Source organism: Protopterus annectens, chromosome 3.part1 (assembly GCF_019279795.1).
Source record: "Protopterus annectens isolate FY-2018-M chromosome 3.part1, PAN1.0, whole genome shotgun sequence".
In the NCBI taxonomy this organism is placed as follows: domain Eukaryota; kingdom Metazoa; phylum Chordata; order Ceratodontiformes; family Protopteridae; genus Protopterus; species Protopterus annectens.
Genome location: NC_056732.1, coordinates 693,873,055 through 693,886,472, shown reverse-complemented (window position 1 = coordinate 693,886,472; position 13,418 = coordinate 693,873,055). Strand labels below are relative to the sequence as shown.

The following is a 13,418-nucleotide window of genomic DNA, read 5'->3' as shown; positions in this document are numbered from 1 at the left end:
GGAGCTGTTTTATTTAATTTTATAAACTAAGTTGTGATGTGATTAGAGTAAATTGTTTAATTATGTGATTGATGTATGTATTTAGGCAGGTTATGATTTAAGAAGGCTTGTAAGAGCCAAGACGTCAGAGCATCTGTTTTACTAAAATTTTGCTGTTGGAAGACTAGCTGGTGGTTTTATTCATATTTTGGATTTTCTATTGTGTGGTGCAGCTATTTCCCTTTATTACCCTTCTCTTACTTTTGAGGTAATTCTTCATTATCATCGTTGGTAATCCTTCTTCCTTTTTCTTTTCTTACCCTTCTGGCTAGCCTTTCTTTCTTCTTGATACTGTTGTTCTTCTCCAAATTATTATGTCGGATAAGAAAAGTAGTGTTGGTTTTAAACAGTGTAAGGATTGCGGCCGTAAGTTACCGCTTTCTGATGGCCATGACTTATGTGTCTATTGTTTGAATGTCTCCCACCTTACTGTGGATCCCCTGTGTGGGATTTGTAGAAATTTTCAACCAGGACTATCAACGAGAGAAAGAACAAGTTAATCCTGAAATGTCTCCTCAAATCCCCTTTCTGTAAGGCTTATCTCTAGGTCGGAGGGCTCACCCCCTCCTGCTAAACCCTGTAAGAGGCATTCTTCCTCTTCCTTATTAAGGTCACTTACTTCATCTCTCTTTGGAGATCACAGGAAGTCGACTCATAAGAAAGTGAAAATTACTACTTTGGCGCTGCCACTTGTGACTCTTTCGGCTCCAGGCACAGCACTGCCCCAGTTGATTCTTGCTCGAGCCATGTCCTCCTTATCGACACCACCACGGAAGTTCCTGGTGCAGACACTTATGGCTCCGACAGTTCTGTTGCAGCCCTTACCGGCACCATCCCTGCAGGTATAGTCTCCTTCGGCACCACTGGTGCAATCCTCTTCAGCCCCAAGTATGATGATACTGTCCTTCACGGTGCAGACACTTTCAGCACAGACATGCTCTTTGGTGCAGTCCTTTTCGGCATCGTCATTGTTACTGGTGCAGACACCTTCCTCGATGGCACCATACCCATCGGTGCAGACACTTGCCTTTACGGTGCAGACACCTTCAACTTCTATGGTGCTGACTTTGTCGGTGCAAGTCAGCACAGACTACTTCGACACCATTCTCCATGTTGCAAACATCCTCTGCTCCCAGCTCTGCACCATTCGAATTAGCAAGGACAAAGTACTCTCCTTCCTTGGATCCGTTCGTTGGTAACCAATGTAGTCCTTCTCTAGAAAGACCAGAATCACCTTCAGGTTTCTCTATGAGGTCGACCAGGAGCCATTCTGAACAAGATGTGTTGCGGCTTGTTGACCAGTTGTCTTGTGGCCAGAGGTCTCTCTCAACCATCGAAACCTATGTTCCCTCCTACAGGTGAACATATTTCTCCTCAAACTCCAACGTACACTCCACCTTCAACTTCCACCCAAGTATCAAAGCCCATTAATCCGACAGCAGCTCCCCTCCCTCTGACCCAAATAGTGAATCTCACTTTGGAGCCGGAGTCGTCCTTGTGGCCCTCGGTGCACTGGGCATCGGGCTCTTCTCAGGCCAGTGGCTGTGCCGTGTGGGGAGGCATTCTTGGTTCCACGCCAATTTTTTTCTATGGCACCCTTCAGGAATCCTCCCTCTTTCACGCTTCACAGTCCTCTTGAGACTCCGGGTCTGGGGGTCGGCTCGTCGGGGTGGAGTGTGATCCTGGTTTTGAGGTTGTTGTGCTCGACTCCGGGCTCCCATCCCTCTTTGGGCAGGCCAGCCTTCCAGGCCATGGAGAGGGTGCTTGCCTCCACTAGCAAACCCCACATGTCTGAGTCCTCTCCCTCCTCTGTGCTGCAACTCTCACAAGCCACAACCGCTGGATACCGGGCACAAGGGCCTCAGGTTTCTCCCCAAGAGACCCCCCCTTTGCAGTCTTCCCCAGAACCTCCCAGTGAGGAAGTACCTCACAAGGCTTCATGCAAGAGGAAGCACATGGACTCCACTGAGGAGTCTTTGATCAAAGATATGGACTTTGATGATGGGAAGGGTCTCCACGGTCACCCTCTGATGAGGTGTCCTTTGGTGACATCCTCGAGATCCTTCAACAGAGGGGTGACTGGAAGTCCTCTAATCCTTCCTCAGAGGAATCCGTATTCCTACAGGCCTTTCGTACCCAGCCCCCTACCTCCTGGGTTACCCCGCCGTCCGATGAGCATGTCCAGCACCCATGGAAGGCTCCTGACACCCTAGAAGCTATACCGCAGAAGCCTGATAAGATCTTATCTCCCCAGCTGAGCATCCCCATTGGTCAAGAAGTCTTCCAGTATATGCCATGGTGGTGGTGGCTGCAACCAAGAAAGACTTGGCAGAAGAGAGCCAAACTATGCTTTATCAACCTTTGCCGTAAGGTCTTTGAACTATTTGGCACACTTTACGAGGCTCCAGAGGAATCTTATCAATCAACTCTCTGAAACCTTGGCAGGAGCTGTTTTTGATGAGATCCATGACAACATAGCTTCTCACATAGCCACCCTAGAGTCCATTTCCAGTTCTTCCATGCGTCTTATTTCTCACGCAATGGAAGGAGCGGCTAGAGCGGCAGATGCAGGTATAGTCACCAGACGACATGCCTGGATGTGCCTTTGTGACTTTGCGGACTTCTTTAAGGCTTCCTTCATGAACCCCCCCATTGAGATCACTTCTTTGTTTTGCCCTAAAGTTAAAGATATGCTGGCAAGGTGCGATCAAAATGGCAAGACCCTATCTGCCGTTGGTGTCAGACACTCCACTCCTCAACGATTCTACTCCAGAAATCAGAGGAGCGGGAAGATGTGGCACAGGAAATCACAAGGCTCTTTCTGTGATTCATGTGCCAAGTTCTCCCCTAGAGGCAGATGGGGAAACTCCAATGGAAGACTCCCCTTTCGGGGCAGAGGAGGTCCGCAAAACTGGTGTTCCAGAGATTCTCCCTCTGGCCAACCCTATCAGTGCTCCTGAAGCGTTGCCCGACTGCTCACCTTTGGAAGTGGTCAGGGGTCATTTTCCTTGTACCCCACTGCCTGGTGAAACATAACCACCAACTCTTGGGTACAACGGATAATATCCAGAGGCTATCGCATCACCTTCCATCATTGTCCAACCTCATCCAGAGAATTACCCGACGTTCCACTCAAAGGGAAGCAGCAGCACACGAAATTCAAAAGCTGCTACAAAAAAGAGTCAGCCAAACAGTCCCCCCAGACCAGATAGAATCCAATTTTTACTCAAGGTTCTTTTTAGTGCCAAAAAAGACAGGTGACCGGAGACCAATTCTGGATCCTCGGCACACTGAACAAATTTGTAAAAACAGAGAAATTCCCAATGGTCACTGTTCAGTCTATCCTTCCTCTACTAGAAAAAGACAATTGGATATGCTCTGTAGATCTTCAAGATGCATATTACCACATAATAATTGACAAATTCTCAAGAAGATACCTCTGCTTCCATATAGGAGCCAGTCACTAACAATTTTGAGCAGTGCCCTTCGGTCTCTCTACAGCCCCCAGAGTGTTCACCAAATGCATGTCAGTGGTTATCGCTCACTTGCAACTTCAAGGATTCAAGCGATTTCCATATCTAGATGAGTGGCTCCTCACCGCCCCCACCAAGCGTCTACGTGAAGAAGCCCTATAGTACACTCTCCTCACAGCACAATGCCTGGGAATCACTGTAAACTGGGAGAAGTCCAACACGACCCCAGCACAGTCTTTAGAATTCACCGGGGTACTGTTGGACATGAGAAATTGCACAGCATCTCTCCCGGACCACAGACTTGAAAGAATAAGGCAACAGGTTCAGCTGCTGCTCTGTCACCACAAATCATCCGCTCACTCTGTACTCCAACTCCTGGGGTCAATGGCAGCCTCGATCACCATTGTTCCTCTAGCCAGATTCCACATGAGGCTCCTTCAGTGGTTACTTCTCACTCAGTGGTATCCTCTACAACATCCTTTGTCTTTTCGGATAAGTGTAACTCAGAGATGTACTCTGGTGGACGTCTCGAAATCCCCAACAATGGTCTTTCCCCTTCAGCCCCCATCAGCCGAAAGCCACAGTGACCATGGATGCCTCCCTGATGGGGTGGGGGAGCTATGTCAGGGAAATTAAGTCCAAGGCACCTGGTCAGAGACAGAGGCTCTTTTTCATATCAATGTCCTGGAACTGAGGGCGGTGCTACTAGCATTGCAAGCATTCCATTCCATTCCATCCTTCCATCCGGGACTATTGCAATCCAATCAGACAACATGTCAGTGGTCTGGTACATCAACAAGCAAGGGGGCACCAGATCTTATCCGTTATGCCAAGAGGCCTTGAGAATATGGCACTGGGCGATAGCTTCCAACCGCTTTCTAATTGCAACACACATTGCTGGGAGCTCCAACGTGATAGCGGACAAATTGATCAGATGCATTCTACAACCTCACGAATGGTCCCTCAACCCTGTGATAGTGGCAAAAATCTTCAACCACTGGGGATAGCCTTGCTACAACCTATACGCCTCCCCAACCAACTACAAGTGCAGCAACTATTTTGCCCTGATTCCCCCTCATGGACAGTCAGTGAGAGACGCTTTAGTCCACGCTTGGTCCTGTGGGCTACTTTATGCTTATACTCCTCTGCCCCTCATCTCCCAGTTTCTGAAGAAAGCAAGGCAGTTGATAAACAAAGTGATCCTCATTGCTCCATATTGGCCTCGACAGGTCTGGTTCCCCTTCCTCTGGCCTTACCTGATAGATCAACCATGGATCCTCAATCCATCCCCAATGTTGATCTCCCATCCACAGGGTCTGACTCACCCCAATCTAACAACCCTGAAACTGACAGCTTGGTTTCTCCACTTCCAGTGATTGCCAGGCAGGAAAACCTCATCCCCAGTGCGCAATATTCTTTTTACATCTCATAAATCGTCTGCCAGACTAATCTATCTCAATAAATGGAAAAGGTTTTCTCTATGGGCAGTGAATAAACAATTAAACCCCTTGTCAGCCCAATTTTCAGTGGTTTTGGATTACTTATAACATATTTTCCACTCTGGGGTGTCTGCCTCTACTATTCATGTGTATTTAGCTGCCATTTCAAATTTCTACATTGGTTTTCAGGATTCTTCGCTCATGTCACATAGACTCTGTAAAACTTTCTTGAAGGGGTTCTTCATCTAAAACCTCCCTTTAGAGAACCAGTACAACCTTGGGATTTGGCCTTGATCCTGCAAGCCCATAACAGCTTCCCCCTTTGAACCTGCATCTTCATGTGATTTAAAATATCTCTCGTGGAAAACTTTGTTTCTGATTGCAATCATGTCGGCCAGACGCTTGTCAGAATTTCAAGCCTTATGCATCATACGTCCCTATCTTATCTTCCATAAGGATAGGGTATCACTGAGAACTAGCTCTTCCTTTTTACCAAAAGTGGTGTCAGAGCGGTCTATCAATCAGTCTGTTGACCTTCCAGTATGTTTTCCTAACCACTCTAACAAAGGGAGAGTATTGCCTGCACTCCCTGGATGTTCATAGGCAAATACAATTTTATCTGGACAGAACAAAATCTACCTGTAAATCAGACCAACTATTTCTGGCTTTTTTGGACCAAGACCAAGTCATCCTGTCTCAAAAGTTACATTGGCTTTGTGGTTGAGAAATTGCATTACCTTTATCTGCAACAAGAACAATATCACCTTGCCTCACAGAGTGAAAGCACATTCTACAAGGTCTATGGCAACTTTAGCAGCTTTCCATACTAAGGTTTCCCTCAATGATATTTGCTCAGCTGCGACTTGGGCCAAACCTCATACCTTTATTCTTCATTACAAATTGGATTTGGCCTCCAGAGGTAGACCTTCTTTTGTCTCCATGTTGCTCAGGAATGTCCTTCCATGAGGGCCACCCAGGGATACAGGTAGCTGGGGACTCTGTCCCATCAGTAAGGAATGAACGAAGATTAACAACATCAGATAAAGAAGTTGTCTTACCATAACATTCCATCTGTGTTGTTGATCTTTGTTCATTCATTACTCCTCACCCTCCGCCCCCCTCCGGTGGTTCCTGGTTGATCTCATATACTCCTTTATTGTAGGTCTGTTATGATGAGAGGTAGCCTCTACTTTTGTCTATCAACTTGCAAACTCGATCTGAGGTAACAGGGAGCAGAGCATTTTGGGTAGGACCTTGGCTCAAGAGTTTTTGGCTGACTCGAGCTTGATATATGGCCGGCTCACTTCCAAGAACGGAACCAATAACCCATCAGTAATGAATGAACGAAGATCAACAACACAGATGGGATGTTATGGTAAGACATACGTTCTTTTTTTCACTGTGCAGTTAGTACTGTATCATGTCAATATGTGATTGTTCCTGCTGCAACTATCTTCATTTACATGTCCTTCTCTACTGTACATTAAGATATTTCACCTGTCCACTTTCCCTGTATTCATTCAGACAATTCATTTGTGTGTCCCTATTCAGTACATACACTTCCCCCCGACTGTTTATTTTAAATTTCAGTCCATGTACTTTTGTACAGAATGCCTGAAATGGGATTCCACAATATTCTGCAGTGTATACACTGCAATGTAATGTGTTTGCATCATATACATTGCTATATTATTAACCCTGGTAATCATTGTGGCATTCCACGCAATCTCGCAGACGTAGTTTGCCCATGGATAACGAAAGATGTGAGATCTGTTTACCTGTGTTACTCTACATGGTTTCCTGACCAACAACAATGTTGTTAGCCACAAAACCACTATTGTTTGTTTAAATGCCGTGAATGGCATGAATATGTAATTAGTGCTGCTCACCGCTCAAACTCATAAACTCAGTGTAGTCTTTGAGAAAAGCTTGCACAAAGTTTTTTGCATCCCCAGGAATATCTTTTCTCAGCAGTTGGAGTAGTGTCGAAGTAATACTATTCTTTGATTCAAAGTTTAAATAAAATATTGACAAATCCCATAGACATGCCCTGACTAAATAATATCTAGATTTGTCTTACAGTTAACAGCATTCTGCAACACTGTGTTATTTAATCACACTAACCTATTCTGTCACAATATCATTATCCCAGATTGTCTGTTTTCAGAATTATCATGCAGTTAGTTTAATTCACTTCTTGTCAGAGGCACAAATCAGGAATAACTCAGTGCTACTACAAGAGTATGTAACTCAGTATTTGTAATTTTTTTTGGATAGTGAACTGCTTTTGTCCAGGAGTGAGAAAAAATATTCAAGATAAAGTTTGTTTTTAACATTTTAAAGCATAATATAAAAACTGAATGAAGATAATGACCAAATACTCAATCTCCCCATTGAGTCCTATTTCTTAACACTGCTTCTTGAACTAAATGATCTAGGATTACATTCAGATTCATTTTTAAATGCTTCCACAATGGTTGAGGCCACTGACAATCCTGAGATCGACCAAGGACTGCACATCATTCACTTCAATGGAGGTTTTTTTTCTTTTATGACCTACCCTTATTACCTGTCCCATATAATTGTCAATACATCTAAGAGGCAGGTGTGCAAAGTGGACATGCTTGCTTATAACTTTGTCTCTACAGCTCAGTCAAGGTCCACTCTCTTTCATCCCTTCTTTGGACCCGCCCCCACCCCCAAGAACTCTGCAGGCTCCATGAGGGATTATCTTCATGGAACACTAGTTCAACTGCCCATCTTCCCTGTCGCTCCATCAGTTGCTTGAACAGTTATTAAACTCTGGTCACCTGGTCCACAATCACGGCTTTATTTCTCTATTCCACTAGAGTGACAGCGTCTGAAATTAAATTAATAAAATGCCTTAACTGAAATAAGTAAAATTAAGCATTGTGTTTTATACTATCCTATATGCAAACATCTCTACATTTACAAAAATAAATTTAAGTGGGTTGTAACAGAAAGATGGCATATGGAAGACCTCTATCAATTTATCATATCCAGCCATTGTCAGTAGCTAAAAAATTACTGAATTCTGTCTACCTCTGATCTAAAAGCTCAGGCAGCAGTTGTACAGTCTCATAAGCAGGGAATTTCATGTTCGAGTCTCAGTTCCAGAGCTGCACTTTATAAGACAAAAACTGACACTTAGTCATTCTGTCTGCTTAAAAAGAGTTCCGGATTCTATTTCATGTTTGACTTTAATTTCAAATGAAGTTTCATGTTTCCACAGCCACAGAACTCTATGAGGAAGCCAGCATTCGAAGAAGGTAATGCATCCATTGACCTAGTTCTCACACTCCTAGAACTCTGAGCTTTAGGCAATACAAATATGTCCAAGTTTGAGAATTCTGATTCATCCTTAACATCTCTGCTGTATTTCCACTCAAAGTAGTTACTTATTCTGTACAGTCTACCTTTTACACATTTTACATGCTAAGAGACTTATTAAAAACAACAGCTAAAGCTTTTAGAGAAAGAAAGCAGCTACATTTAACTTGGCTTAGTACAGCTTTTCACTCTGGGGAAGACTGGTCCAAATAAATCAATGTATCATTTCAAAGAAGAGTTAGCTTTAGGCACTGCAAATGTGATTATTTGATAATCCAGTTGCACTTTCTAACAACTTCTGCTCTGGTTTTACTAACAGTTACATATTCTGTGCAGATTGCACGCTGTGGCTTTACTGAAAGCAACCTCAGTTTTTATGAAAACATTTGAGTCAATTTGATACAGCTTTTTTGCAAGTTTTACTGAAAGACAAGGCTTGTTTTGCTCAGTGCATTGCACTTGCATAAAAACATTTATTTAAACTGAGTTTACCTTTTTGTAGCAACGATCGGGAAAATGGCAGAGACAGCAGCAATTGTATTAGTATGGATCCAGTACAACAAGAAAACGTAAAAATTGCAAGTAACGATGATGAGGACCAAGAATTTTGGGAAGAGCCATGTGCCTTTACTCCTGAATCAAGACTAGAAACTCACAAATACATTGAAGAAAAAAGAAAGGCCAGAGAAATCAAAAGGTAAAACTATGTTTTCATTTTTTTGACTGTATAATAGTGCAGATCTGCACCTTACAGAATACCTATCAGGAACTTAGGCATACAGTAAAACCAAGCTAACCATTTTAATGGGACGTTTATTATATAATAGGAGGCAAAATAAAGTTTTTTTGATTTATAGTAGAATTGAGAAATATTTGCAGATAAAAAGCAGTGCAAATAAAGTGCATTATACGGAGAAACCAACAGTATCAAATTATCCTGTTAAAAGTTTGCAGAGCACATGAAGAGGATTTAAGCAAAGCTAAAATGGAGGTTGTGCATTCAAGAAACCATTCTGCATTCTCTGCATGTTGTTTACAGTATTAGAGGAGAAAAAACTGCAAATAGAAAGGAGGTGGGTAGAGAACATGTATGTTCTGGGAGCCAGTGTAGGTGACTATTTGAAGTGCAGTGATAGTCCTGGTGCAAATTTTCCTGGATTTTTTTATTTTGAAGAGATGAAGTAAGCATGCTTGAACTGAGGCAGCTTGAATGAATTGAATATGAAGAGTAGTGAGCCCCCTTGTCAGAGAAGTCATTGAAGCAGTAGACTAGTAAATAAACAAGTAAACAGTGGCAGAATAGGAAAATATCTCTGTAGTAAACGGAAAGGAAACAGAAGATAGCTTAAAGTAGGCTTTCAGGAAATAAAGTAGAGAGAGTGGATCATATGAGATTACTAGGCTATCGACCCGGAGGTCATTTTAAGCCTAGCCGTTTCAACCCAATGTAATGCCATAGAGGCACTAGTCAGTACACAAGATTGCATTTAGTGATAACTGCCCATGTCTAGGAGGGTTGTGGGCACTATCCCCGGTAAGAATTTACTGTGCCCAATCCAATCTTCCAGGTTCCTCTTGAACAGTGTCATAGTGGTGCTCTGTTTTACATGAATTGGTAGCCTATTCCAAAGACATGGCAGTCACTGGGAGATAAAGCTGTCCCTCCAGTATGTCCTATTTAAGTTGCAGGCCATATTTAAGTACCTGGAACGGGTAGCCCTAGACCCATTTGATTTACGGATATGCAGTAAGTTCATTAGGTTTGGGTCTTGGGTTGCTCTGTAGGCCAGGCATAAGTCTCCCCTTAGAAGTCTATACAATACGGTGTATAGTGACAAGGATCAATATTTTTGACAAATGTGAATGCGTTAAGAGAACTAAAGTAAGAACATATTAGTAGCTTAGAAAACAATATATGAGATGTAGTAGCTAACTGGGCATCATATAAAAAGGCTTAAGGGTGAAAAAAGCAATTAAAATGCAGTGTTGAACAAGTATTGATACTCTATTTCTGTAAGTCAAACAAAATTACAAACAACCTAGTAGGAAATACCAAAAACGTAATATGCTTGTAATTCGTGCTTGCATATTCTGATTAACTCTAAAAGGAAGATTTGAGTATGTAATGATGTAGATCTTCAGCAGAGATGTAGGCTAATGCAGGCCTTTGAAGTCATACGGGTGCAGTACAGTTATACAAAAACATGTTGCAGAGGCACTTTAGAGGCAGTATGCTGCTGTTTTTGCTGCATACCGCTTGATGGTTGGGAGCAGAAGTTTAATTTCCACTTTCAGGTAAAACTAGTAGCATCTTTGAGGTTTTCTTCCTTGAGCACAGATTACCAAGTTATACGTATATCAATATATTGATTACAAAAGGAAAGTGAAACCAACTTTTGTGGTCAGAAATGGTGAGTTCAGTACAGAAAAAGCAAATGCTTGCTAAAATGTAGCTAAAGGCTTAAATTCCTAGTGCATGTATAGTTTTTGGTTCCTGAAGCATATTTGTTTCACTGAGAGTAGACCTGCAACTCCAAACAAATCTAGGTATTTCCATTGTATAAAGCCATATCCTTTTAAGAGGCTCTTAGTTCCCAGTGATGAAAAAATACTTTACGGGTTCTTCTGTTTGCCTAGTGCAAACTGAATGATGTGCTGTCTGGTTGAGTTCAGCTTGTTGATGTTAAATTCTCCTGTGTGTGTTTTCTGTAGGAAATCACTGCCAGTGTTTTTTCTGTGTCTATGCTGACAGTGATTTGTTTCTCACTGCCTTCCCTTTTCTTCATGTTGGTGTTGTAGTGGGTGTGGGGGGGGCTTGCCTCCCTGCAAAAAATGCTTACATTTAATTTTTTTGTCTGGTTGAATTTTTAGTCAGTTGTGCTGGGTATGCTGGTACTTGAAGATTCATTGTGAAACATTCGTTAGGTAGTAACACTGAGTAGAGTGCCATGTTATCACAGTGTAATTTTGTAAGCAGAAGAAAATTGCCCCCCCAATGAAGAATCTAAAAACTGCTTTTGGATGGTAGAAGGAGAGCTACCAGTGCACCTTTAGTTCTAGGTCAGAATGATTAAGATATCCCAATACTTAACTGCATTAGCAGTTATTTTGCTTCTAGACTGAAGTGTGGATGGTGATAAGAATAATGCTGAATAGATAGCTCTGACTTTGTCTTATCAGATATCTGTACGTGGTATGGGGTTAAATCATTGTAGATGCTGTAAGAAACTAAATGACTAACTGAAGAAATGAACCTATAGAATATTTTTCTTCACTGAGAATCATAGTCTCAAGGAAGGATATGACTGCACAAGGCAAATGTTCACATTTGCTTGAGATTGCAGCTGTATTCTCAGTGAAATTTATTTGCTTCATTCTGAAGTGTTTAAAGTAAAAAGCAGAGGATAGATGGGGAACCCAGTTGCTTACTCAGTGACTTATAACAGCAGCTTGAATGTGTGAAATGTCAAGAAACACCACCACTGGACATAACTGTGTAAGAAAGTAGGGAACAAAGAAATAGTAAGACTTAAGTCAGTGGTGTTAAAACAATAGAATTATGCATATGTGATAAATAAATAAATAAACAGAAGATCATACAAATTAGTGTGTGCTGGTAGGTTTGGAAATAAAGTGTTCATCTTTACCGTGTTTGATAACTAGACCTGGACCAAGACAGTGATGTGTATTGAACCGTGATATGAGAGCTGTGGAGAGCACACCAACACTGCAAGGTTATAATGCCTTCCACACATTTAGACTAGCTACTACACAGACAGGGACTAAAGGTGGAGGTGTCTCTATTTACATAAAAAATAAATATACCTCACGACTGGTCAAACAGGGCAATGCACTTGACCTGTTCCATGTTCAAATCACCACAGGCAAAACCCAGCATCACTTCCTTCCAAGCTATAGGTCCCCCTTAATGTCCCAGGAAACCCACACCATGTATTTAAGCTTATTAGAAACACTTACCATCTTCATGGGCAACTTTAATTACCCCACTATTAACTTGAATCCTATATGACACCAAATGTTACAGGCACAGAGATTCCTGGATTTTGTAAACGCAAACTTCCTGAACCAGATAGTCAATACACCAGCCATACTGGATCAGGTCCTCACTAATATGGGAGAGTGCTGCACACCCCATACTGTAATGTCTTCCCTGGTAAGGGCAAGACCACAAAATTATCTCCTTTGAAGTAAAAATAAAACCTGGACCCCCAGCTAAACCTGGAATGTTAAGGAACTACTCTAAGGCTAACCTCCTGCTATTAAGTGATAACCTGGCAAAATTTCAAGCCCCCTTAAACCCTGAGAACTCTGCTGCCTATGCAGAACTGTTCATAGAAACCATGTACAAGCATGTTAATAGCTGCATAGAGGCAGCTGTACCCACCAGGAAGAAGTACAGAGCTAACACAAAAAACAAGTCACCCTGGTGGAATCACAAAATGAATAAACAGGCTGTATGACAGAAGGAAGAAAATCATAGCAAAAATTAGGAGGTGCAGCACCTAGCAGGATAAAAGCGCTCTTATCAAACTAAACAAACATCTCAGAGGACAAATAAAGAACACTGCATCAATGGGCCCAGACAGTATCCCAGGATTCCTTCTAAATAGCATGAAACATGACCTATCAGGGCCTTTGGAATTGCTATTTAAGTATATCCTCCAAACAGGCTTCGTGCCTCATGAGTGGAGAACAGCAACAGTCATCCCTCTTCACAAAGCTGGACCATATACAGACTCTGGAAACTACAGACCCATAAGTCTCACTAGTCTTATACTGTATGTAAAGCCATGAAAAGAATTATTGTGGAAATGATCAATAGTGATATAGGAAACCTCCAGATACTGGACCCAAACCAGTTTGGTTTTGTCAAGGGCAGATCATGCCTACACAACCTAGTGGACTTCTTTGAGAAGATCACCAAAGCAATGGATGAGGGCAAAATGGTTCACATTGCCTGCCTTGGCATTTGACACACTACCCCGGTTGGGTATTGTTTATAAACTCAGGAGGTTAGGTACAAATAAATATGTCACCCAGTGGATAACCAACTGGCTCACAGACAGGACACAGCGAGTTAGATTTGGGGAGTCCA

General features: G+C 42.4%; 1 protein-coding gene across 1 annotated transcript in view; it reads left to right on the top strand.

The window, feature by feature from the left end:
- The window catches only part of DNAAF11 (dynein axonemal assembly factor 11), a 1,372,540-nt gene that overhangs the window by 729,516 nt on the left and 629,606 nt on the right, over positions 1 to 13,418 (top strand). The window contains exon 6 of the mRNA XM_044067052.1: positions 8,805 to 8,999. Coding sequence (XP_043922987.1) covers positions 8,805 to 8,999 — 195 coding nt within the window. The remainder of the gene's footprint in view (positions 1 to 8,804; positions 9,000 to 13,418) is intronic.